The sequence below is a fragment of the Bos taurus genome, chromosome 26 (assembly GCF_002263795.3).
Source record: "Bos taurus isolate L1 Dominette 01449 registration number 42190680 breed Hereford chromosome 26, ARS-UCD2.0, whole genome shotgun sequence".
In the NCBI taxonomy this organism is placed as follows: domain Eukaryota; kingdom Metazoa; phylum Chordata; class Mammalia; order Artiodactyla; family Bovidae; genus Bos; species Bos taurus.
Window position 1 is genome coordinate 16,825,278 of NC_037353.1, and position 27,332 is coordinate 16,852,609.

General features: G+C 46.7%; 1 protein-coding gene and 1 long non-coding RNA gene across 38 annotated transcripts in view; one reads left to right on the plus strand and one right to left on the minus strand.

Moving 5' to 3' along the window:
• LOC101903400 (uncharacterized) overlaps window positions 1-17,144 on the plus strand; it is a 61,580-nt gene extending 44,436 nt beyond the window's left edge. Inside the window, exons 2-3 of one of the 2 annotated variants that reach the window (XR_001495172.3) lie at window positions 3,040-3,257; window positions 16,754-17,144. This is a non-coding gene — a long non-coding RNA (uncharacterized lncRNA). Of the gene's footprint in view, window positions 1-3,039; window positions 3,258-4,681; window positions 14,939-16,753 lie in introns of those variants that run through there. The other variant, XR_815651.4, reaches the window with a different exon arrangement.
• Window positions 1-27,332, minus strand: part of SORBS1 (sorbin and SH3 domain containing 1) — a 234,332-nt gene that overhangs the window by 5,860 nt on the left and 201,140 nt on the right. For 21 of the 36 annotated variants that reach the window (XM_024985512.2, XM_059881768.1, XM_059881778.1 and 18 more), the window contains 6 exon segments: window positions 25,577-25,744; window positions 21,328-21,374; window positions 19,256-19,370; window positions 18,975-19,100; window positions 17,144-17,338; window positions 2,857-2,915 (listed from right to left, as the gene is read on the minus strand). In XM_024985512.2, the coding sequence (XP_024841280.1) occupies window positions 2,857-2,915; window positions 17,144-17,338; window positions 18,975-19,100; window positions 19,256-19,370; window positions 21,328-21,374; window positions 25,577-25,744 (710 nt within the window). 36 annotated transcript variants of the gene reach the window in all.

Sequence of the window (27,332 nt, forward strand, 5' to 3'; positions counted from 1 at the left end):
GCAATGTATGTAGTCTGTGCTGTTCTGACAGGCTCTAGACAAAGCTGGCAGAGAAGGCAATGGCAACCCACTCCAGTACTCTTGCCTGGAAAATCCCATAGACGGAGGAGCCTGGTAGACTGCAGTCCATGGGGTCGCTAAGAAACATGACTAAGCGACTTCACTTTCACTTTACACTTTCATGCACTGGAGAAGGAAATGGCAACCCACTCCAGTGTTCTTGCCTGGAGAATCCCAGGGACGGGGGAGCCTGGTGGGCTGCCGTCTATGGGGTCGCAGAGTCGGACACGACTGAAGCGACTTAGCAGCAGCAGCAGCAGACAAAGCTGGACTACTTATGAAATCGATACCTGCTTTGGCAACAAATAAAGCCTTGTTTTCATTTATTCTTTTGACAAATGCTTAAGAAGCACCTACTGGGACTTCTCTGGTGGGTCAGATGGTAAAGAATCCTCCTGCAATGCAGGAGGTGGAAGAGATGTGGGTTCGATCCCCTGTAGGTCAGGAAGTTACCCTGTAGAAGGGAATGGCAACCCACTCCAGTATTCTTGCCTGGAGAATTGCATGGACAGAGGAGCCTGGCGGGTTACGATCCATGGGGTTGCAAAGAGTCGTACACAAGTGAGTGACTATCACACTTTCACTAAAAAACACCTACCAGTTCACAATTCTGTTTACTTGATACTTTGAAACATAACAGTAGCAGGCAAAACTTTCCAAATGAGCCAATCCTCTACCTCTCTCAGTGGATGTCAGTGAATCCCAGGGTGTGGGTGAGAGGGATTAGAAATAAGCGGAATCAGTTTCCAGAAACAAGAGGTTCGTTGTCCTCTGCTAGCAAGCCAAAGGGGCAGTTTAATTTTCCATATTTATCCAGATATCGTGAGACTTTGGCAGATGGATCTGTCTGCCAGAAGTAAGGTCTCTAATGCGGAAGAAGTGGCGCTGATGAACTCCCACTTGGTAACTGAATACTTTTCGGTGTTTCTGTATTTGCCTGCTGTCTCTTGCCCAAACTGGACTCCTGGCGGTGCCTCAGCCCCTTCACTGTTGTGGTGACTTCCTTGCCTGCCTCATCTCTGCGAGGTTAGTCCTGTCACCTGCCTCTCTGCTCTCAACCCAGACGGCGGAAACTGGCTGCACACAGTCCTGTGACCCTGCTGCTTGGGTCCCTAGTGGGCTCTGATTTTGGACGGGCCTCATGCTAACAGGGACACAGTTCTATAGAGTCCTTCCCTCACTTCCTCTGCCAATCCTGGTGCCCAACTCTGAGCAGAACTTTAACTTTCCTCCCCTCCTGCCCCTGTTTCCATGTATAAGGAAGGGTTCCCGCTCCTGGCCGGGCTAAGCTCCCTCCCCTGGGCTGTTTCCTTGACTTACATCTTCTCTCTTGTATCTTTGATTCTGTCAACTCCTCCTTAAGTGCTTGAGCCTCTGCATCCTGAAAACACCTCCCCTGTCCTGTGCTACTCCCTGACTCTCTAGCCCCCAATCCCCTAGCTCTTTCCACTCAGCATCACACTGACTCATCAACCCTTTTCTAACAGAGCATCTGCCTACACCCAACACTGTCACTGCAGAGATCACCAAAGACTGTTCCAACTTGCCACCTAGAGGACGTTTCTCATTTCTTACCCTCCTCGGCCTCTCTGAGGCAGGAGCACTCCTGACCACACCCTTCTTGCTCTGTTCAGTACCAATGAACACTCCTAAACCCTCACCTGTGTCTCTTGCTGCTCTTTCTCAGTCCCCTTTGCTGGCTGCTACTCTGTGGCCTTAAAGGCTGGTTCCCCAAGGATCCATCCTCAGTTCTCTTCTCCCTTTACCCCTGTCTCCTTGGGGAATCTTCTATACTTCCATGCACAAGGTGCCCAGTCTGTCCAAGCTCAGCCCCTCACCACTTTTTTGCTGTACTCATATCTCCAAATTACTATCTTTGTCCTTTGTCTCTGAAATCCACCCTCCATTCTATTGTCCAAGTTATCTCCCCAAAATGAAATCCAATCAGATACGTGTTCCACACATTTTTGGGGGCCATGCTGTGCAGCCTGTGAGATCTTAGTTCCCTGACCAGGGATTGAACTCAGCGACCTGGCAGGAAAGCATCAAGTCCTAACCACTGGACAGCCAGGGAACTCCAAGTATGTCTCTTATTTTAAAATCCTTCATTGGCTCCTGAGTGGACATAGACTAACACCCAAATGTATTTCTATTGCATTCTGGCTTCTACAATCTGGTCCCAACCTGTCCCTTGAACTTCATCTCCATTTCCTCCCTGAACTGCATCCTGTGGCTACAGGGGTCTCTTGGTGTTCTCCAGACACAACACCTACCCTGGGTCTTTGTACATTTGGATTCCTCGGCTAGGAAGACTGTTACCTCTTTGCTCTAACTCTCAAATCCAACTTTCAATGTTTATTCCAAAACCCCATTCCCCTGTGGATGGAGTTTGTGGAGTTTGTGCGTGGAATATAGGAGATACCCAATACTCTCCTTTTTTAATGAATGGATCAACCCTATTCATTCATCTCCAGTCAGGATTAACACTGCTTCCTCTCTATTCTCACAACACTAGGAATGAAACCAGTTAGTCCAGCTCCCCTTTGCCCTGTACGGCAGTTACACTTCCTTACCGCCTCTCCCTTCCCCATAGAGGCCCCGACTGCCTTTATTCACCCCCCACCTGTTTTCTCATTGGCTGTTGGGAAACAGCCTTACCTAGAAGCCCTCAGAGAAGCTGGGAGTGATGGGTTCATTTCCCCTAAATGGCTGCTCCCACAGCCAATCAACAACCCACTTCCTAAGGCCAACAGACTACGGACAATGCAAGAACCGGGGTTCGCCACATGTACTTACAAATCCTGGGAGGTTTGACTCCTGTCTGGGGCGACTCTTCGCTGCTGGGCTTGAGGTTGCTGAGAAATGATTAAAGATGATTTATTGTCAGAAGGGGATACCTTGTGATGAAAGTCAAGGGGATGAGAAACAGTGCTGCAGTAATGAACAGATTTTTCGGCAATGTTTATGATCTCATTGCAGACTGCTTCCTGTGAGGTGGCCCCGAGATATCCAGAAACCCCCATAAAACAGTCAACATGGGGACAAAAAAAAAAAAAAGAAAGAGAGGAAGAGATGTAACATTCCAGACGAAGCACATAAGTCCAAGGAAACAACAGAGTTGAAGATCCGGTTTAAAAAAATAGATATTCCAGTAGTGGAGTGCAGGAGGGGTCCAGGCGAAAGCATGGAAAAAACAGGTAAGATACAGAAGAATTTGGGATTTAGTATGAATATTAAATTAAAAAGGCAGCAGCATAAAGGCCTGTAATTAGTGAGTAACCGTTACAAATGGAGTAATTTCAGGACAGAGATGCAAGTATGTATCCCCAATCATGCACTAAAATATTAATCCCACATGTAGGCAGAGTAGAAACAGTCTCTAAATTCCTCTGCCTTTTTCTGAGAGGGGAGGGGGTAGCCTAGCATCGCTCTCTCTACTACAATAGCCATAAAATTCTTAAAAATAATGGCTCTGTGAGTCAACCAGTCTACTCCAGTCTAGATTCTAAAAATCAGTCAGAATTCTCTTTAGAAAAGCTACAGTCGTATTCAATAGGCATCTTACCACATAGCTCTTTTCAGATTCTGTGAGATCAGGTCCTGCTCTCAATGAATGATGAGAAGGCTGTGATCACCAAGCAAATTATAAGGGAGACATTTTAGCAGATGTCACATTGAAAAGGATTAAAAATAAAAGTGTGAGCAAATACACATACCACACCATCACACTCGATGACACCGGACACTCGTGGCCTATGGCCACCGAGTTTCCATGACAACACGGTGGGAGCAGAGGAGACAGTGCAATGTACAGAGTTAGAAGCAAGCATCCGGGCAATGAGATGGGCAGTTGGGAGCATGGCTGCAGTGAGGTGAGAATGAACAACACAGGGACTCCAGACTGGCAGGGAAGAGACACAGAAGGGCTGCCTTAAGGACAGTCATGTCCCTCTGTGAGCACGCACGCCGGTCCCCTCACTCTTAGCGGTAAGCATTTATGAAGGACTGATGTACTGAAAGCCCGTTCCAGTTATTTTGTTGACAGGGAGCCTCCTCTGGCAAAGCAGGCTCATAAAACTATCAGGTATGCCATTTTCTTGTACTTGTAAAAACCAAACAAGAGAGTAACGATTTTGAAAAACCCCCTGTAGTACCTGGTGTATCAAAAAAGGCTGTTCTCCCAGGAAAAACCTGCAAATGATACATTCCAGCTACATATGAGATAGATGAGTTCCGATATCTCATAGAGTAGGGCTTGCTTACACGAACAGGACCGTGTGTCCTGACACAGCAGTAGAAATGAAACCATCACTCTTCACTCAACAGCTCTGGTACCACATCATGACATGAAAATAAGGTGCAATCTGGCCAAGCAGACCTGTCTTTTAAGTAACAATCCTATATAGAGCTGGCCAGCCCTTCACTGGAAGAGTGTTGGGAATTATTTACCCCAGAGAGGATTCAATTCCAACTCTTAAGAAGTCTCCCTAATTGAACATTTGAAGAGCCATCTTTGGAGAAACCCTCCAGGTTATATGCAATAATACTGATGAGCCACAGCAACTCCAGGGCCTTCTAGAAGAGCATTCAGATCTTTAGTGTGTGACCATTTGTTTCCCAGGAAGGCCCAGAGACACTGAGGACTTTCCCTGAGCTCATCCAGCAAGTTAGCGGAAGCCCTGTCTCCTGGATTCATCTACTATCTCGTTGGACCTTCTCTTTCATCCTTGAACCATTTCCCACATTATTAATTGCCTCCACTGACATTATATTCAGTGAGTCCCACAGAAACCCTGGAGACTGGCAAGACAGGGTTATCATCCCATTTTCTTTTAAATCCTAAGAAGCTGATGCTCAGAAGGGTTTAGCGCATTCCCCAATGTCACACAGCCTGCAAGAGCTGACACTGCTCCACCACACCATCCCTTCCCATTCCCCTCTGCTGTAAATGTCCCATCCACTTGCATCCCCTGTGGGCCAGCTTCCATTCCAGACATTGCTTCCATACTCTTGTTCTTTGAAAAACTGCTTCAAGTTCTCCAAACCCCTCCAAACCTCAGTCCCTTAAACCAGCCTCCCTGGTTTCTGGCAGGATGCAGAGAAGAGATAGAACTCAATTAAAAAGAGAACTGCAAGGGGTTTGCTCCTTAGAAGTTCAGAACCTGCAGGCCTTTGCCAGATGACTGGGAGCTGGCCTCACTGCCCATCCGGCCTCTGGATCAAGGTTTCTGCGTAACAAAATAATGACACTCCTAAGCACCTAATATGTGAGATTCTATGTGGCATCCCCGAGTGGGTGATCTCTACAGGCAGATTTTGACTTGACAGAAGGGAAAACTTTCAAAAGTGAGAGCTGTCCAATAGAAAGGGCTGCCTTGAGAGGAAGCGGTTGCTGGTCCCAGCAGCTGTTCAAGCTGAGGTTGTGTTGACAACTGCTACAGGGGAAACTGTAGAGCACTGCTGCCCAAATGCTGATGTGTGTCAGAGTCGCCAGGGATCCTGTTAAAATACAGATTTTGGTCTGACATGTCTGGGGTGTTCATTTCTATGTGGGGATGCCCATACTGCTGGTCCACAGACCAACTTTGGGGAGCAAGGCTCTGGAGCATTTCATTTGTCTAACACTGAGCTAAGACTGGTTGGTCTGGATCACACCTCATGAAAATAAAAGTTCTCATAAAAAAAAATTTCCAAACTCCAGCTGGTGGCCTACCTACCTCAGGTCAAATGTAGTACAGTCTACTGACATGACCTCCAGTTTACCAGGTCACAGCCAAACCAGAGGATAATCATCACTGCAGCCTTCACATCTGGACACACTTAACATCTAGTACAAACTTAACTCCTCCCTTAGAGGTAACTCGTTCCCTACTTAATGTCTGTGGAATAAATGAAGGAAGAAGGTGAGGTAAATATTTATGCTTTTAGCTAAGATTCAGTTTTTCCCTATTTGAAATGTATTTTTTAGATTTAAACCAAACATCTCATACAGCTGAAATGTAAACCAGTTTTTTGAGGGGGATGAGTGGGTATGGCATGTGGATCCTTGTTGGAGATGGAAACCACTGATATCCACCATAGGGACTTCCCCTTCATGTTGAAGGCTGTTGACTTTCAGACTTTTTTTTTCCCTCTCGAGATGTATGTCTTTTTCTTTCCCTGGTCCTGTTTTCTAACCATCTGCAGCTTTATATATCTCTTCCTTTGATACTATGCTGCCTGGTAACCAGTAGCCTCACATATCTATTCAACACTGAGATGGGGCCAGTAAGAAACGTGCTGTAGGTGTAAAATTATTTGCACTTTTTACAAAAGTATTTTTTACAACATTATTTCAAAACTTAGTATAAAGAATTTAAAATATCTCAACAATTATTCTGATTATATATTAAAATGATACTCTTTTAGATATGTTGGGTCAATAAGTCAAATATACTACTAAAATTAATTTCATTCACTCCATTTTACTACCAGAAAATTTTAAATTACATACATGACTTATATTCCTGCTGGCCAGTGCTGCTCTAAACCCTCCCTGGGTCTCAGTGTACACCCTTCTTTAAGCCCCAAAGCAGACAAAGTTCTAATCACGATCTCAGCCAGGGTTAGGGATAAAAGGACTATTATCTCATGCTAAGGACATTTCAGACTCCTGGAAATACATCCCAGTTTTTCACATGTTTAGAAAAAGAACCACCAACCCCTCCACCCCAGCACATCCTGCATAGCCCCATCAACAGTTAGCAGGTGATAGCTACTGATCCAGAAACTGCTTTTCTTCCATATCTGCGCAGACACACACAAGCTGGCCCTCTTGGCCTGGAGCTTGTGTCTCATTCTTCCGAGAGAGCAACCTTGTGTGTGTCCCTGCGGCCCTTCCACCTCCAGTTCACAGCGAGCAGTCCCTCAGAAACCCGACACTGGTCTCTGGGGGCTGTTAATCCCTCTGGATCCACAAAAAAACACTTGGTGCTCCTATCAGTTACTAAGCGTTCTCTTCCAGCTCTGGGTGTTTGCCAAAGCCTTGAAGCCCAAAATAAAATGTCCATAGGCTGGAGGCCAGCAGGAAGTCCTGGAGCTGTGGGCAGGACAGAGAAGCCCCACCTCCACATGGCCTGGAGCCCTTCTAGGAGTGTCATGAGTCTCAGAGACGGTGAGCCGCTCCAAACCGTCTCCTTTCCTCAGACCCTAACTCTCTGGTGACTAACGCTGGCCTCCCAGGGGACGCTGGACTGGAAGGGAGGGTTCCAGGACAGACTGTTACACTAATTCATTGTCGCTTGAGCAAAATGCTTAACTTTGGATTTCAAGTTCTCAGTAAAATAAGAGGCTTGGGCATGATTTACATAAATATCCTCTTTGGCTCTGAAGTTCTCATGTAGTCATTAGTGTGCGTGCATCCCATGAACTGAGAACAAAGGCTGGGCCGGGCTGACCTGGTTTAGAAGGAGCAGCACTTCCTCACTGCTCACTGGAGACGAGGTGGAGGGCGGCTCTGACTGCAGCCTCCAGGGTGTCCGGAGGGTTTCCCTTCTGGCTTTGTGGGAGGTGAGGGACTGCCCTGAAGGCAGAGAAAGAGCCACAGCTCCTGGAGGACCACAGGCAGACTGCCAGAGGAGGCAGGAGACCTGAATGATTCGGGCTCCTGGCTCTAGGAAGCCTCAGCAGGTCTGCAGAATAGTCTGCCTCCCCTGAGCCCTTCTCTTGGGTGTACTAAGAAAAAGAACCCGGCTTGCAAACAAAACAAACGATAACCCATCAGTTCAACTGCTTACCACCTAGACTTGATCTCCTTGCAGTTCAGTCCACAGACAGGCTTTGATGTAATTTGAACCTGATGACAGCACTAAACTTACATGCTTAACCTTCTCATATAGTCTGTGGTGGGGTCTGTTTCTTTCCTAAAACAATGACACAACAGATGCCAAATGTGTATCCAAGTATGGAGACACCAAAACTTTCCAAGGGAATGCCTTTGTACTCAAGGTGAGAGAATAAGAAGAAGCACTAATTTACAGGGTGAAAATTCTAAATTTTCTAAACTCTGGATTTGTGTGAGTAATCCAGCAAATACTTAAGGAAATCAACCCTGAATATTCATTGGAAGAACTGATACTGAAGCTGAAGCTCCAATACTTTGGTCACCTTATGTGAAGAGCCGACTCATTGGAAAAGACCCTGATGCTGGAAAAGACTGAAGGCAAGAGGAGAACGGGGCAACAGAGGATGAGTTGGCTGGATGGCATCACTGACTCAATGGATGTAAGTTAGAGCAAACTCCAGGAGACAATACAGGACAGGGAAGCCTGGCACACCGCAGTCCACGAGGTCTCAGAGCCAGACACAACTGGGAAACCGAACAACGACAACAGCAACAATCCAGTAAAAGGATTCTTCTATCTTCTACTTTCTTCTCTCCTCCAACCCCATCTTCCTCTCTTAGGTGAAATGGAGTAAGGAAGATAAACTACTTTTCTTTTCCCTGGTACCTTGATATCACAGAGTATATTTAATGAGTCCCAATTACATGCTGTGTGCTAGGTGCATTCAGCTCCAGAAAACCTCATTTAACTCAATAAATGAACTCCTCATAATAACTCAATGAAGTGGTCAATATTTACCTCATCTTATAAACTAAGACCCAGTGTGTCTGAATTGGGAAGTGAAGAGCCAGAATTTGGACGCTAGTCTCTCTGACTCCAGGTCCCATGCCTCCTGTCACGTTTGATCTGCCGGGCTGTGCTCTGCCAGAGGGAGATATCCAAATAGCTGGATGGATGTGCTGATCAAGAGGCCACCTTAGCTCACCCTATGCTCTGCAGCTGGCATGAGCTGGGTTTCTACTGAAATCCTCCATTTCTCTCCTAACACCTCTTTTAGGGGTGGATATTGAAGCCTTTGACTGTGTGGATCACAAGAAACTGTGGAAAATTCTGAAAGAGATGGGAATACCAGACCACCTGACCTGCCTCTTGAGAAACCTGTATGCAGGTCAGGAAGCAACAGTTAGAACTAGACACGGAACAACAGACTGGTTCCAAATAGGAAAAGGAGTTCGTCAAGGCTGTATATTGTCACCTTGCTTATTTAACTTATATGCAGAGTACATCATGAGAAATGCTGGGCTGGAAGAAGCACAAGCTGGAATCAAGATTGCCGGGAGAAATATCAATAACCTCAGATAGGCAGATGACACCACCCTTATGGCAGAAAGTGAAGAGGAACTAAAAAGCCTCTTGATGAAGGTGAAAGAAGAAAGTGAAAATGTTGGCTTAAAACTCAGCATTCAGAAAATGAAGATCATGGCATCTGGTCCCATCACTTCATGGGAAATAGATGGGGAAACAGTGGAAACAGTGTCAGACTTTATTTTTCTGGGCTCCAAAATCACTGTAGATGGTGACTGCAGCCATGAAATTAAAAGACGCTTACGTCTTGGAAGAAAAATTATGATCAACCTAGATAGCATATTCAAAAGCAGAGACATTACTTTGCCAACAAAGGTCCGTCTAGTCAAGGCTATGGTTTTTCCAGTGGTCATGTATGGATGTGAGAGTTGGACTATGAAGAAAGCTGAGCACCGAAGAATTGATGCTTCTGAACTGTGGTGTTGGAGAAGACTCTTGAGAGTCCCTTGGACTGCAAGGAGATCCAACCAGTCCATCCTAAAGGATATCAGCCCTGGGATTTCTTTGGAAGGAATGATGCTAAAGCTGAAACTCCAGTACTTTGGCCACCTCATGCGAAGAGATGACTCATTGGAAAAGACTGATGCTGGGAGGAATTGGCGGCAGGAGGAGAAGGGGACGACAGAGGATGAGATGGCTGGATGGCATCACTGACTCAATGGACGTGAGTCTGAGTGAACTCCGGGAGTTGGTGATGGACAGGGAGGCCTGGCGTGCTGCGATTCATGGGGTCGCAGAGTCGGACACGACTGAGCGACTGAACTGAACTGATTGAAACCTCAAGTCTTAGTTCCCTGGGCCTCGACTGTTGAGCGTATACATACCTGCTGGTGATTTTTCTAAGAACTTCAACCAGCGTCTCTCCCCACCCTGTACACTGTTGAACACTCTATGTATATTTAGAGATTTCCCTTCTCAGTGAGTCAAAGGAAAATGTTTCCCCTTATTAGGTAGGTGTTTTAACATTTAAATTTCCTTTTCATTCTTGTAAGTTGTATCACATGCTTTCCCTTTTATTTCTGATTTCTATGCTCAAGGCAGGCCTACACCTTTCTTCTTATTTTAGTTCTGGGAACTCACCTAGTTTCCATGTGTAAGGGCTGTTCCCTCTGAGTTCACCAAAGCTCAAATTTTCTGTCCTGTTTCCCTTCCCGCTCTCCTTTCTCTAAGGCTGTAGTGTTGTTCTTGTGCTTCTCAGAAGCTTTGAGGACACAGAGCTTTCCTGAATACTTTTATTTAAAAATTATTCCCCCAGATTATACTGTTATAATTATGCAAAATTGTGTGTGTGCCACCCTCTTTCCCAAACCGCTGGCCTAGACTCAGATAACCTCAGATTCTCAAAAGTTTTGTGATCCAGAAAATGTTACAAGTCACTGGAGTGACTTTAAAGATTCTTTTAAAGTCAAAAATTCTATGAGGATCTCTTACACCAGTTATAGAAGCTCCTAACAACCAAGTCTGGAGGCTAGTCAGCGAACAGTACTTCTCTCTTGGGGAAGGCTCAGAAAATATTGATGAATGCTGGAGAATCCCAAGACCATCTTCCCCTTCACTTTCTTGACCAATTGTCCTAAATCTTCCTAGCCAAAATTATGCTCAACAAAACCCAAGAACTTGGTTGATAATTCCAAACTCTTGGGCATTTTGTATATGTTTGTCCAATTAGTTGTCCCTCAAAAAACAAAGGGAAACACTTATTTTTCCACTATGAAGGTGCACAGGTCTATTATAAACCCCCTTCCTTAAAATTTTGTATTTTTTCTTCTCTTTCCTTGTAACTGAAATGCACACAGGATTTTTAGTTAATCAGAGACTATCAAAACTAACAAGAAGTCAGCTTTGTCTGGATCTTTTGTCTATGGATGGTGAAGCCAGAGAAGGGAAGTGACTCACCCAGAGACACACAGCAGGCTCATGGCAAGGCAGGAGATAGAGCCCAGGAACCCTAAATTTGAATGCAGCACTCTTCCCACCAATCCTGGCTTCCCCTAAACGCCCCTTGCCCCTCATTCACTCCCTTCTGCTGTTCAGAGAACTCCTAGCTAAAAACATGCGCAACCGACCCAATGTCACACCAGCTTGGGAGTCTACAAGGAGTGAAAAGTCAAACCCTTTCACAAGGAAGTGCTCACACATCTGCAGAGTTGGGGGTCGTGGGATGGGCTGGACAGGTGACTCAGGAGAAAGAAAGCAGCAGAACAGGGACTAGCACCAAGTAGGGAATGCAGATGACCAGTTAGCAAGGGTCACAGGACCTGTGGAGGATGACCAGCCACTCTGTGAGGAGGTGCTGACCAGTATCCATATGTGCACCAACCAGCCCTCCAAGCTTTGCTCACAGCCCCTTCTACCCACCGGCAGACACAGAAGCCCCACCGAAACCAGAACTCACCTACCCTTTCACATTCTTACCCCTGGGGCTTAGCTAGGCTATTTGCTTGCTTCGAACGCTGCCCTCCTGCTGTTCACCTATCATAAAACTCCCAGTTCCTTAAGCTCCAAATAAAAAGTCACTTTTCTTTTGAAATCTGTCCACCTCACCCCACACCAACCTCCCTTGCTTATTCTCATCTTGAACTCCCCAAGGAAACTGTTTGTGACCCTTCTTCCTGGTCTACCTTATACTTACTTTTGTGAACATGTCTTATCCCCCAGTAAAGACCTACACTCCTTTAGCTGGGGTCACTCATATTGTATCTCTGCTTTCACTCAACAAATACTTGTTGAGCACCTTCCTCAATCAGGTGTCCTGGTCCCTTGCGCTCTGAGGGTGACAGATAAAGGGACAAATACAATAGAGTTGATAAGTGCCCCTAAGATCAGGTGCTGGGGGCTGTGAAAGCACAAAGTCCGGCACTTAATCTAGTCCTACAGGGGGAGGGGAAAGTTGGCAGGAAAGGCTTCCAGGAAGGAATGGAGAAGTAAAGGACGGGTGGAAATTTTCCAGACGCACAAGCAAGGGAGACTTGGGAGGGTGAGGCTGGCTTAGCTGTCAAAACAGCCAGTTCCATGAGGCCTTCTAAGCCCAGGAAGGAGGAGAGACTTTCCTGAGAGCAGGGGGGCCCCTGACAACGCTCACCCCTCTCTGCCTCCTGCAGCACTTCGCACAGTGCCTGGAACATCCTAGACACTCAAATAGAAGAGGAAATGGTCAAAACACTTTCGAGTGTCTTTTCTTGCTCTCCGGTTAGATTCCCTTCACTTATAGATCAGAATATCTACCTAGGTTCCCAACATTGGTAACAAAGTTGAATTATTGGTTCAGCTCCTCACCCCCAGCAAGGACAAGAGCAGTTGACAGTTTTTCTGATAATACAAGCAGGTCTGGAATGCATTTGTTCAAGTGACACAGAGTGAGGTCACTGGGTCACCAGAGAATACCTGTCATTCAAGCCCTTCCCATCTTGTGCTCTGTCAGCACAAGAGGGCCTCAAGAGAGGCAGAAAGCTTCCTTGGAAGGACCTCATTTCCCAAGCTGACTTCCAGGTCCTAGTTCTAGGACGGGAAGGTGAAGGAGCTGGTGAGGGAGTGGGTGGGCAGCAGCTGTTTTCACATAACCCCCCAGCTCTCAACATGGAGCAAGGCCAGGGCCCAGCTTTTTGTTGGGAGAGCACGAGGGAGGGGATGGGAAGGGGTGCACCTGGGGTCTGGAGGCCCATCAGGAAACAGTTTTCAACAAGTTTGGCTTTCTGTATTGCCAGCACACCACCCTCTCCTAGTTAGGAATGGGAAGTGTCCACCCCCAGCCTCTTCCAAGCACCGTGTGCGCTTCCTGTCCATACTGGATCCTGGCATTGGGCCGCAATGACTCACCGCCAACCATGAGGAGGTCTCCAGGCCCCAAGGGCTGACTTAGAACCTTTCCAGAACTGTTCCTGTGTTGAGACATTGACTTCTTTTCCATCAGTCACTTCACTGCCTCTCCCCTAGCAAATTATTTCTTTCCTTGACAGGACACACCCTTCTCTCCTCACAGAACATGCCTTCCAGGAACACCTGCTCAGGCAAAGCCTTCCCCAGGTATTTCCTCAGCACTGGCCTCAGAGCTGGAGCAACATCCCGCTTCAGGGAGCCTTCCGGCCTGCCAGGCACCACACCTACCTCCTTTAATCCTTACACTGTCCTGTGATTGAGAGACAAATTCCACTCCTACTTTGGATAGGAGAAAGCCGGTGGGGAGGTAGAGCCTGACTACTGACCATTATCACACGCTGTCCTTCCCCACAGCAATGACGCCCCACTCCCCATCATCAGGCTGGGGCCGCAGGTGGGGCCAAATCTGTGCTTCAGGCCGCAGGCTCCTGCAGCCTCCAGGCAAACTTCTGCAGCTGTGTGTGCCAGTCTTCCTGAAGCACAGGGCTCCTCAAAGGCAGAATGGGAAACCCTGTATCCTGCCCAGAGGTAGGTATACCCTCAAATGAGTATCTGTTGAGTAAATGACACTTTAAAGGGAAACTGAGATTAAACATCATCATCTACCATGGGCATTGTGCACAGTAGATAACAAATGGCTTGGAGACATCTTCAAGAATTCCATCTGGTTCAAAAGACATTCTAGAATGTTCTCAGCTCCAGATGCTCCAAGGTGGAGAGCTTCCATTTATAAAGTGCTGATGTGTTCCATTCCCAGCCCCTATGCTTAGCACTTAACATGCATCAATTTGTGAAATCCTCTCAACCTGACTGTGAGGTAGTTGTTATCTCCATTTTACAGATGAGGAAACTGAGGCTAAGAAGGGGAAAGTAACTCAATTCCAAATCACTAGAGGGTAGAGGAGAGCAGGCATTCAGACTCAGCTACTTTGGAGAAGCTGCCCAAAGGCTCTGAATTCTGGGGTATTAAACAGCATAGCCAGTATTAGAACCATGATCTAATTGCCACGTTCACCTCCTCGCCACCTGCCCCCAATTTTTAAGCTCTCAAAACATCCTAGGGCCACCTCAGTCCAGACCCCAAAATCTTTGTAGTTGTCCCAGACAGAAAATGGGACAGTTGCCTAAAAACCTGGCCTGTCCTTCAAGGATCCCAGCACTGGGTTGATCCCCCCAAAACCAAAACGTATGTGCCCATCAGTGAGCAGCTCAGCTCCCACACAGACACAGGACAGGACGAGACCCAGCGGGGCTAAGTGCTGGCAGGCAGAGCGCCAGGGGTTATGGAAACACAGCGCAGCGCACACAAAACCAAACCACACGGAGCCAAACTGAAGCCTGGTGTTCTCAGCTGTGTTAGAGCAAGCCGAGGGTCCTCTCCCAGGCGCGACTGCGCCAGGAGGAAGGCCTGCCTTCTTGCGGGTTTTTGCACCAGGCCAGGAGGTACCCAACAGTGTGGCTTACTTTGGAATCACTTCGAGAGGCCAGAATACAGACTGTCCCTGGCCTCCAGCTGTTCCAGCCCTGACAACCTAATGGATGACCCCTCCATTCCCTCCTGGGTCATATTTTTGTTTCCAAACAAGCAAACGGGTCTTGTGGGCATCCACTTGGCTGTGGGTGAGGCTGCCCCGCTGCCCGAGATGCCCGGGCACACACGGTCATGCTGCAGGCCTACCTGGCTCGCACCCATCCGAGCGGCCGGCTCACCACCTCTCTGCAGCTCTGAGCGCTCAGCCTCCCTTCCCGAGAAAGGGCCCCCCAGGGGCTGGTGGCGGGGCCGGCTCTCCTCTGGGGTGTGGAGCTCTGTGAGTCTCTGTTCGGTGCTCAGGCACCTGACCACGTCTGACGGCCTCAAGCAGCTCTTCTTAGAGATGGCGGGTCCACCTGGGCATCTCTCACCCGCCTCCCTCTCTGCTTTCCTCTCACGCGCTCCATTTCCATCTCGCCATGGCTGCCGCTTACCCTGGCTGCTAAAGGCGTCACTAAGCTCCGAGATGACCCTGTCAGATCGCCCAAGCCACGGCTGGGAGAAGCTATCCTGGAGGACCCCCGGAGGTGGCACATAGGTACCACTGTCTCCATTGACGTGGAAGGAGGCCTGGGCCCCAGGCGCTGGGGAGTGGGCTTTGTGCGGAGGCGGCAGGGCCAGCAGGGAGACCGCAGAATGTGGAGTGGACCGGTCCGACCAGCCCGAATGGGGAAGGTTGAGGGGCAGCGAGGAGCTGGGCCTTGTGAACAAGGCCAAGGGGTCACTGCTGTAGATAGAAGCCTCGGGCAGAGGAGGCAAGGGTGGCGTCAGAGCCAGAGGACGCCTGCTCGGGACCCCTACAGTCAATGAGATCCACTCAGAGGTGACAGCGTGCATCTCCGGGGACAGGGCTCGGCGGGGGTGGGGCAGAGATGAGGGGGCCGGCATGAGGAGCTTGCTGTGACTGGGAAACTTCAAAAGAGAAGGAGAGAGAAGAAAACAAAAGAAGTAAAAGGCACAAGTGTCAGCACAGAGAATAAAGGAGGAAAATAATCACACGGGATGTCTGGAGAGGAACGAAATGGAGAGGATGAGCAGGGCACGCTGGTGTCCAGAAAGGAAATCACTTGGTCGGGCTGGGAGAGAACCTGGATGTGGATGCGGATGCGTGTGTGTGGATACATGGGTGTGTGCAGGCGGGGGAGAATGGAGAAGCAGGTGGCATGGAGACGGGAGAAAGGGTCCCATCAGGACAGAAACAGATGCTGCCGGCTGGTCTGCAGAATCAGATTTAAAGGGACACACTGGGAGCTCCCTACCCCCACCCCATCCAACTGCCTCTGCAATGAAGCCTGACCCAGAGCCACGAGGAGAGAAAGGTGGCCTGGCTGAACCACTGTGTTGTACACCGAGACGAATATAACAGTGTACGTCAACTATACTTGAGTACAGAGAGTTTACAAAGGTCTTCCACCACTCTGGCCCTTCTTGGGCATTTATTCTCTCTAGGGGGCTCAGTGAAGAGCCTTCCAGAGAGGTGTAGGAGCAGTGTAGCCATCTTGTTTCACAGTTGCACTTGGCTACAGTCAAGCATAAAATCTAACTGTGTTCCTCATGCTGTGACCAAGCAGAGTGCCCTACGCCCGGCTCACACTCTCTCCCTGCGAGATCACGGGATCTAGATCTCACTGTGCAAAGAATCCTTGGGTCAGCCTGTCTCATGCTTTCAGCCAAGAACCATCTCCTGGGGTCAGCAATGTCAAGTGAGAGAGGAGGATGAGAGGAGAGAGGCCCAGGCAGGACCCTGGGCCCCCGGGTCCTGCTCTTGTTCCCCTGACCATCCTCTCTGTAACTTACCACTTAGGGTCAGTCTTTCACAGAAGTCACCCCACTGTGCCTCTCCTGAACCCAAGGTTTGGTTTTTTACCTTGGCTTTGGGACAGTGGGGATGGGTTTGGAATAATTTATAGTTTAGAATAAGTTTGTTCATAATTAATGTTTAGGAAGCAAAGACCATATTATGCTTTTAAATCTACTTTCTTTCAGCCCAGTATAGACAGAGATGCTGTAAATTCCTTTTGCAACCCGGTTCTTGACTGCAAAGAATACTCTGAATCTGGTCTATGTGTCTGAGGATAAGGATGTGAAATTCTTTCAGTCTTTGTGTTCTGCAGGCCAATCTTGACCAGTAAGATGACTAAGAGAACCATACTGGCCATGATATGTATGGGATTGTGGTGGTACCCAGACAACCAGCTTTGGTCAACATGGGATGCTGCCAGAACAGAGTTTTGGACCATCTGATAATGACAGGTATTTCTCTCCCCAATCATCTTGTCCCCAGAGCAATCACCTTAAGTGCTTCCTTTTCCCTCAGATAATATTTCTCCCAGCAAATTCTTGAAAAACGCCATTTGTACACATGAAAACAAACCCTGGAATGCATACTCTCTGCACTGCTGCAGACCCACCCCAGAGGGGCTGTGTGCCATTAGCACTTAGATTTGTCGTGCTGAGTGTGAAAACCAGTGACCAGAAGCTTAGGTACCTGAGGGCTTGCAGTGGTGCTGCGACTTGGGGAGGAGGAGAAAGGCAGGTCGATGTAATCTGTGGGGTTTTTCACCAGTGGCCGTTTGATCACATCCACATAGGTGATGGGGAAGATGCCTTGCCGGGACGTGCCTGGGATCCTCCCTTCGTACCAGTTCTCGTCCACCTGTCGAAGCAGCGTGATCCTCTCGCCCTGCAAGACACAGTGAGGCAGTGGTCCTTGCCCTAGCAGACCTCAGCACGTCTGAGGTCCCTGCCTGTACCCCGTGCTCTCCTGCATTACTTCTCACGTTCTTTGGTCAGAAAAACCTTCCGTGCTCATCCTGGATGAAATTAATCACCACTGAGGTGGAGATGCTAACAGCAGTTAGAACTGCTACGAGTCTGTTAAGCTTGGTCTTTACGTATTTCGCTAAAGAAGGTCAGACTCATTCCCCCAAGCTAACAGGAAAATGTAATGTCTCTCTCTCTTTTTTTTTTGGCTGCATCACAAAGCTTGTAGAATCATAGTTCCTGAATGGAGACTGAACGTAGACCCTTGGCAGTGAGAGCATCGTCCTAACCACTGGACCACCAGGGAATCCCCCAAATCTAGTGGTTTTGACTCACTTAATGCAAAACAGACAGATATCCAATCTTCTTCTTTAAGGTAAAGGTTTTGGGGATTCTTTTTCTTTTTTAATATAATTGTATTTTTCCTGTATCATTACAGGAAAATTAAAACATAAACGTAAGGCAGAAAATAATCACTACCCATAATATTATCACTTGAGGGTCACCACTGGTAATATTTTGGTACAGATAATTCCATGTGAATTAGACTTGAATATATTTTTTCTTATAAAAACAATATACACTGTATTCCCGTTTGTAATTTGCTTTTTTGGTACTGAATAACATACAGTACACATCCTTCTTTATCAAGAAATATATAATTCTGTTTTTCCTAGCGGTGCACAGCTTAATGGCCCACTGCAGGCGATCTACTGTACATAATATAATGGTTTAATTATTGGTCTCCTGATGTAGGGCAACTAGGTTGCTTCCACTGTTTCTCTTTTCTATAACATGGTTCATCTTTTTTCAAGGCATAGCCTCGCTTCCCTCAATCCTCAGTAAAATTCTTAACTTTAGTACCTTCAGCCAGCCAGAGAATTTTGACATATACAGAGTTTCTGAATTCCTAGGAAGAACAGTGTCTCTGCCTGGCTTAGTTGTGTTCAAAATAAGTACAAGCACCTTGAAGGCAATGATAACATTGTCATCTCCTGCTCACCGAGGGCCAACTAGGTGTCACGTGTCACACTGGGGGCTTCCCTGAGGCTGTTTCATTTAATCTGCCCGTGGCGGCTCAGGGAGAGGGCCATTTATCTTCACTTTACATAGGAGGAAATCACAGCTCTGAAAAATTATTTAACTCCCCAAAGGCTGCATGCCTGATAACCTATGACTGTTGGCTTCAAAGTTTTTCAGACTTCTGGTATCCTAGGACATTCCCTTCTCCCCATTAATGCTGTATAACCTAGTTGCCAACACAGCACTTCTCACATTACTAGGTGCTCAATAAACACTGAATACAGTTTATAAAAGAGGTGGGTCTATGATTTCAGAAATACTACCTTTCATCAGTAAATTCAATGTATGGTCTGTTCTTTAATACTTCACTGTAGAAATCCCCCAATTGTCTTCAGTGCAATTCTTCATGGGGCACAGCTCTTGGGTGTGCAACAGCCCTGCCAGACTGGCTGGCACTGCAATACCCCATCCCCACGATGACAGCGCCCCCCCAAGTGGGGGGTCCCCTGGTGCAGTATGAGAGGGCAGCTTACCTTTCTGAAGGACATCTCTACTTGGGTATCACCATTAAAATTAAACTTGGCGATGGCTTCGCCGTATTCCAGAACCTGTACTGGTGTCAGTTTTTTGGGCTGAGCCTTCTCAGCAGGAGGAAGAAGCTGAGAAAGGGGGGGGCAAAAAAAGAGGCAAAGGAGAACCGAAAAGAGCAGAAAGCAAGGAAATGAGAGGAAAGGAGGAAACAAAACACAAGTTAGATAAATGGTGCTCTGGGCATGTGTGGGTCTTTCCTGAGTAAGAGACAGAGCCAGGGTACCTCGATGTAGGTGCGGGGGAAGATCCCCACCCGGCCGTGATGCTCTCCTTCGTACCAGTTCTGATCGATTTGCTTATAAATGTAAACGATGTCTCCCTTCTGCAGAGGAAGCTCCCTGTGGATAGAGGGTCATGGCATTTTAGGAGATGTTCCAATGAGTGTAAGACTGAGATGCTCGTGTTTTAGCAAAAGGAGACTTTGAGTTGGGTTAAAGGGGGCAAGTTACATCAGTATTTGTGACATCCTGATATCCTTTTGTCCTTCTATCCATTCAGCCATCCGCTCACCCACTCATTTCATTACCCATCCATCCATCCATCCATCCATCCACCAATCTCATTATCCATACATACATACACTCTTCTAGCATCATGCAGTAGAAAGGCTCTGAAATTAGGCAGATCTGGGTTCAAAACCCAGTTATATCATTTACTAGCTCTGGTACCTTGGGCAAGATACTTAATTCCTCTGAGATGTTGAGCTGGCCAGAAACATCTTACATGTCTGTGTGAAAGTCGCTCAGTTGTGTCCAACTCTTTGTGATCCCATGGACTATACACTCCATGGATTTCTTTAGGCCAGAATACTGGAATGGGTAGCCTTTCCCTTCTCTGGGGATCTTACCAACCCAGGGATTGAACCCAGCTCTCCTGCATTGCAGGTAGATTCCTTACCAGTTGAGCCACCAGGGAAGCCAAGAAACATTTTATAGAAAAGCCCAAACGACTGTATTGGGTTTCTGGCCAACCCAATACTTTCTTTTTCAGAAAACAGGAGCTAATAATCAGAGTTTTTGGATAAATCAGCAATAAACTACAAATAGAAGACCTAGCCTGGTGCCTGTGATATAGTTAACAGTCAGTAAATGTTAGTTCACTTCCTTTTCAACACAGAAAAGGGATCTTGGAAAGAAAAGTGGATTTTCCCTCTTCATGCCCATTTTCAACTTTTCCATATACATCCCTTTGTTTGCCCCAATAGTATGTTAATCTCTAACCAGGACTCCATTTTTAAAAGTGAGACAGAAAGATAATAGATACATTTTAAGCAAAACAAAAACTGCAACTTGAAATTTTCTTGCATTAGAAAAAATGACCTGATCTTTTCCATGTGCGTCAAACAAACAGCATGGAAAGACAGGTCTCTGACTGCAGTGTGGAGGGGGTGTGCCTGCTTGGTGGTGTGCCAGGTGGTCCCACAGTACATAAAGGGGTACTGGCCAGACAACGGGGGCACGTCCAGAAAACCTCACACAGAGTCAGCCCTGTGCTGGATCAAAGAATAAGGCTGCCTGTGTGGGTCTCGCACCAGCAGGCAGGATTCTAAACCTAAAGAGGCCTGTGAAGGGAATCCAGGGCGTTTGTCTCTAGAAAAAAGAATGTCTTTGGTCAATTTTTTGCCATAGCCCTTCTCAGGGGAGTTCTGAATTTCCCCCCTCCATTTACCCTCAACTACGGACACACAGATGAGCAGAATCCTCAGAATACCAACCCCTGTGGGAGATCTACAGCTTCTAAACTCTGCTACCCTAAGTGATCGCAGGTATGGAGGTGGGTGGGAGCTGTGATTCCCACCCCGCCGCCAACACTGCCACATCAGGTAAGCAAGGAGGGGGACACTCATGAGAGGCTGAGAGGTCATGTATCGTGGGGGGCTGGGGATGCCTTCTTCCTGCTCCATGGACCACACTCAATCCCCAAGGAACCAGTGGCAAGGTCTGATAGTAACAAGATTTGTGAAATGATAATGTGATACACTTTTTAGATCTTTTCTGGAGACTCATCAGCACTTCAGCACCCTGGCACCCTGGAGGAAGTCCTGTGGGACAGAAACCTGTTTAACTTGGTTGAATCAAGTGCTTCCCCAGAACACTTTTTTGAGTAACATTTATGGTGGAAAACAGAACCCAGTGACTGGAGGTGTTTAACATATTCAAGTCTATGGATCTCTCATTTTCTCTTTAGAAAGCGTTATTATTAAGTTTTGGGGAGGCAACATGGTACGATGAAAGCACAGGGTCAGGAGGAAGGCACCCTGTCCCCAGAAGAAACAAGCTGGATAATGGCACTTACTTTAGTGTCTGAGCTTTAAAGTCAAACTTGGCTCTGGCAGGTCTCATCTAAACACAAGAAACAATTGCAAGTTAAAATCGCAATTCATGTACAATGAAAAGAACACGTTTACAAGTTTCCAGAAAGCAAAGCAGAAAAATCCACCCTAACCAGTTTACTCTGGTGTTGAAATATGGGTAGAATTCCACTTGTCTGACCTTAGCAGAGCACTAGATGAATATTCAGTCAGCTATGCCATGCTCGAGGATCTCCCTACGGAGGGCCAGATTTGAGGAAGAGATGGTTAGAAAAGTCCTAAAGCTGAAGTGCCGGTTCTCAAAGCTGACACCGTTATTTAAAAAACAAACAAACAAGCAGCTGGAAGTCCTGAGACATTCCTTATCTACTGTCTTCCTCTTTGGGGAACACATTCTGTTTGTGTGACTTAAATTATGCCCTGCAAGTAGATGAACCCTGACTGACTTCTCACATCACCTCCAACTCCATATATTTCTCAACGTCTGTGAAATCATCCAAAAAGCCAGATATACCGAGCCCTCAGCTCATGCTCTTCCTCAAAGGCTCCCATTCTTGTTGGGGAGCCCTCTCGTCCTAGTCTCCCAAGCCTGGAAGTCATCCGCAGCCCCGTCTCCACTTTCTCATCGAGTCTGTCATTAAGTCACGCCAACTCTCCCTCAGTCCCCTCCACAACCCCTCTCAGGTCCGACCTCTGGTCCCCACAAGCACAAAGCTTCCTTTGACTTCAGTTCTCTTCACTCTAATCTGCTGTCACTCAGAGGCACAAATAACATTCCTCAAATGCCTCCATCATATCACTGCCTCACTCTGAAGTTGGCCGAGTCTCTCAACTGTCCTTCAGGTCAACTCTCAATGCCTGAGGTGGGTTAAGGTCTTTGGGTAATTTCTCCCCACTCATATCTAACTGCCTTATCTCCTAGGACACTCTTCCTGTCCGAGTCAGGCAAATCTATTTGCTGCATCTTGTCTAGACACCCTTCTGTGTCTGGAATTTCTTCATCACCAATTCCAGCAAAGAGAGGAAAAGGTTCTTCTTTACTTACCATGTTTATTTGCACATCTTTCTTCCCCGCCACTAAAATAGTTACTTTTTTTTTTAAACAAAGACAGAGGGGAGAAATCAAGTGAGCAAGCTGTGCATAGCCGCCAGTATAATTCTGCCCCAGCTATGAGCAGCTCCAACCTACTCAACTGCTATGACTTTTTAGTCTAGGGAAATAATATGAAGTTACATACTTCCTACTTGGACATGGACAAAGCAGAGGGGAATATAGGTGAGAAAAAAATCACTTTCAGAAGCTTCATCAAGCTTAGTTTGAGATCCTGATCCCTCAGTGAAATACCCCCACATTATCAGGCTCCCCGAGCTGGGGTCTTGTAGGGACCTTCTTTAAGGCTATGAATTCTCTGCAGGAATTTTTTATTTTTGCATTTTCAAGTGCTGTTTCTGTCTATCTCCCATACATACTAGAAGTCAGCTAAATGCCAACCTTATAACCAATGTCAGAATTTCAATGTCTGCATCTGTGTCTGTTATGACCATAAAGCATAATTTAACCACTGTAAGCAAATAAGAAAAGAACAATCATGGAGTTATTTACAGATGACAAGTTCACAGAGAAGGCCAAATGACCAACATTTTAAGGACACAAATGTCACAGTGGTTCCAATTTAAAAAAGGGGAGGGGGCTGGTTACCTCATGACAGCCAACTGCAGAGCTGTGTGAAATTAAAAACAAATTTATACCAAAATAGCATGATATTCATACTCTGAGTGACAATTGAATTCAGGGAAATTATATCAACTATCAATTAGTAAAACCCAAGCCATGTGATGAACAGTCAGTGGTGCCTTCTGTCACTCAAAAGACTGAGACATGAACATTAACCAGCTCTCAATTAAATTAATAATTATCAAATAAAAATTGTATAGGTGTACAGGTTACTATTTAATCTGTAAATTGGCTTAGGTCAACCCAATTGGGCTGGTGAAAATTTGTCTTTAAAGGGAACCCATACGTTATTTAAGACTGAGAAACAGATTGCATCAAATATAAGTCATCATTGCCTATGCTGCTGCTGCTAAGTCGCTTCAGTCATGTCCGACTCTGTACGACCCCATAGACAGCAGCCCACCAGGCTCCCCCGTCCCTGGGATTCTCCAGGCAAGAACACTGGAGTGGGTTGCCATTTCCTTCTCCAATGCATGAAAGTGAAAAGTGACAGTGAAGTCACGCAGCTGTGTCCGACTCGTAGCGACCCCATGGACTGCAGCCTGCCAGGCTCCTCCATCCATGGGATTTTCCAGGCAAGAGTACTGGAGTGAGGTGCCATTGCCTTCTCCCATCATTGCCTATATAAAGCATCATTTCCCTCTTTATCTTCCTCCATCCCCTTGAGGCTGAATCTATCTTTTCCTCCTCTGGTTCCCAAGGCATCGTGTTACCTACTACAACAGAGGGGTGCCTCTTCCAGTAGACTGCCCGCTTCCCAAGAGCACAGTCTGAGTCTTGTTTCTGTCCCTTCATAGGGTCCTGCACAGGATTAGTGGTCACCCAAACTCTACTGAATGGGACAGAGGTACATCTACACAGACTAGTACACTGGGACACATTGGTAATGGGACAGAGGTACATCTACATGGTCTGGAACACCAGGACTCATTGGTCTTTGTCTTCCGATGTCTGTCAGTCAGCATCTAGGGCCGAGATTCTCAACATGCAGTCCCTGAACTGCTCAAAAACACAAATTCTCAGATCACAACCCAGAATCAGAAACTTGGTGGATGGGGACCAGCAACCTGTATTTTAACAAGCCTTGAGGGGATTCTGACACTCTCAAGTTTGAGAACCTCTGCTCTAGAAGGGATGCAAGGTGGGTTAGGCAGAGTTCAGCTGCCTCTGTCTATGGTTACTGTGCCCTGGTTGCATTTCATTTGCGTGTATTATCTACAAGGAGTAGGCAGTCCTAGGTTGCCTCTGCATGTTCCCACCTCCTCCATCACTCACAACCAGGTAGGTCCGGGAACAAGGATAACCCGTCACCAGAACCTTCAGAGCAGAGTGGTATGGAGGAGCTGGAATGCTGAGGGCTGGGAGCTGTCTTTTCCTTGCATCTGAGTTACTCTTGATAACTTCTGCCTTTTTTTAAATTACATTTTATTTTTCTCTATCACTTTAGAGCCACTTTCCCCTCTCCAGCTTTCCTTTTCACCTGGTTCCCCTCTTCTCTGTCACAGTCACCTTCTACTCCTTTAAAAAAAAAAACAAAACAAAACCCAAACCATTTGAAGAATAACCAGTAGTGCTTCTGTCACTCGAAAGACAGAGACATGAATATTAATCAGCTGTTACACTGAACGATTATCAAACTGTATATACTTTGGTGTCACTCCCCCATTCCTCCATCCCCACCTGCCCAAACCCCAGACACACACACTTCCCCAAAAGGAGCTAATCATAGGCAGGGCTACTTAAGGGTCATGTGGCAAAACAAACTCTGACACAAAATGCAGCATTTGGCCAGCATGAGCATTTCAACATGCTGACCTTTGCACAGGAGGCCAAGGTCCAGATAATATCACTTTAAAGGCTTGTGCCTCTTTGTTCCTTGTATAATATTAAGTTTCGTAATCTCAGCTGAGAAATGTCCAAATTAAGGGAATGGAGGAAATGGCTCTCAGAGAGTTCTTAGCCTCCATGGCTTGCCCTAACTGCAAAACTCTCTGGCTTTCAAAATTCCTCAGTGAGGTTTCAGTTCTCTTGAACACTTCAATTGTATCATTGTAGGATACCAAGCAGCAGTACAGCATGTAATACAAGTTTCACTAAACCATCTCTTCAAAGAAGCTTGTAATTGTCCACACCATGGCCACTAATGCATATGAACTAAGGTACAGGTTTCTAAGCAGAACGCACAGGCAACACAGTATCATGGTAAAATGCGGATGGAGAAGACGGGACTCATGAAGGCAGCCGATGCTCTAAGGCATGCATTCGGAGTGTGCGCCAGTGGATCCCAGTCCCGCAGCCAGGCATGCTTGGACATACAGAGCACAGGACATATACGGAATCATGTCCTCTGACCAGCCAGAGAAGAGCCAAAGCAAGCCTAAGGGAAGCCAGGATGACAGACGCTGCTTGGAGAACTAATTTGGCCTACAGAGGGCAATGCTGAGGGGAGGCAAATATTGCTTTGGGTCAAGCAGCAGATCGAGGTAACCAAAACAGACCTCTGACCCAGATTTCCTTTTTGCCGTATCGTCTATATTGAGGAGGTCCCCAAAGCGCTCATTAGTGATAAATTGATGGTGCGTTGGAATGACGCCCGTGTGGCGTCGAGCTGCGATATCGGCTTCTTCTTGCTCGCGTTTAAGTCGTCTCTGGTCCGCTAAAAGTTTCTGCCATGAAATTGCATAAAATGGGCAGTGAATCATCTGGTCCAGGGCATTGGAAAACTGCCAACAAAAACAACTAAGGAAAAAGGTGCTGGGTCAATAGAGAGGAAACAGATGTTGGAGGGGCTTTATGTTCCCACTGTAACCACCCACTGTGTGCTCTGTGTAGGGAGGAGATGGCACTGCAGAAGAAATCTAGGCAGCACTGAAGGCTGGTCCCATGTGGTTACAATGTCTGCAGACCATCCCTCAGCTGAGCTGACAGCGTCCTGCCTCCAGATATAAGGCAGCCGAGGCCACATCATCCAGGGGTCCTTCCGGAGCATTCATGAGCATGGAGCATGGCAGGAGGCTCCCATAGCGTATTCCCACAGTGGAACCAGGGAGGGCTCTTCCTCCTGCCCACATCTGGCCTGTTAAAACTGCTGTGGGCTTTTACTAAGGGGTTCTGTGGCAAGCAGGTCATTTTGTGCTTCCTATTTCTGCTAATTTGAATATGCTCAAGAGAGTAGAAATACCCATTTCAGAAAATATGGCACCCTTCCTCCTAGGCCAGCCAACCCTTCCTCTGAGTACAATTTTAGGAGGCTTTAGCATGTGCACCAAAACCTATTTATGTGATGGACAGAAAGCATCATTTATTATCCTAATGTACTTTTTATTCAACTACTTCTTCCTTAGAGAAATGAAGCTGAGTTTAAGGGATTGCTGTGGACTATACGTACAGGAGATAGTAAACTAAGAATAAGGTACCTGAGTTTAGAAGAAATATTCTCTCCTAAATTAAGGAAACAGTCATTCATTTCTGTTTTTAAAGGCCTTTTAAAATAAACAATGTTACATTTAACTAAATGTCCTCACCAACTACTGAAAGGACCCTACAGAAGAGAATTTTAATGTTTTCTTACTCTAAACCAATCATGCATTCCCAGAATTAATATTGCTTGCAGGAAGGCATTCATTAGAACTGATCATTTTGAGCATTCTCAGTAAAGCATTAGCCTTCTCCTAGCAGGTAGTGAAATGCCTTAAGTGACACCTAGCTCCAAAGGAGGGTGGGCCCACCTTTCTATTCTTCTCTAGGGTCTACCAATGATAAAGCAGTAACTCGTCAAATAGCTATGGGATTTCCAGCACTCAGGTTAAGTTGTGGTAGATTCAGTGAGAAAAGACATGAGAAAGTGCTTTGTGAAACACCATAGGGCCCTGGTTTCCAGCCCTGCCTCTGTTACAAGGTAACTTTCTATGTGGTCTGGGGCTAGCCAGTACCCTATGGCAGTCCTTTCCTGGATAAAACAAAGGAATTGGCTGGATGACCACCGATGTCCCTTCCAAGACTGACAGGTTCTTGTTTTCTGAACTGCATTATCATCAATGTTAATAATAAGCCACTTGTGGGACTTCCCTGGCAGTCTAGTGGTTAAGACTCCATGCTCCCAATGCAAGGTGCACAAGCCATTCCTGGATGGGGAACTAAGATTCCACATGCCGCATGGCATGGCCTAATTATAATATGAGTGGGTGCAAATGGAGCAGAGCTCCCCTCCCAGCTTGAATCTGACCTCAGTAAATCCATCATTTCCATAGTTTA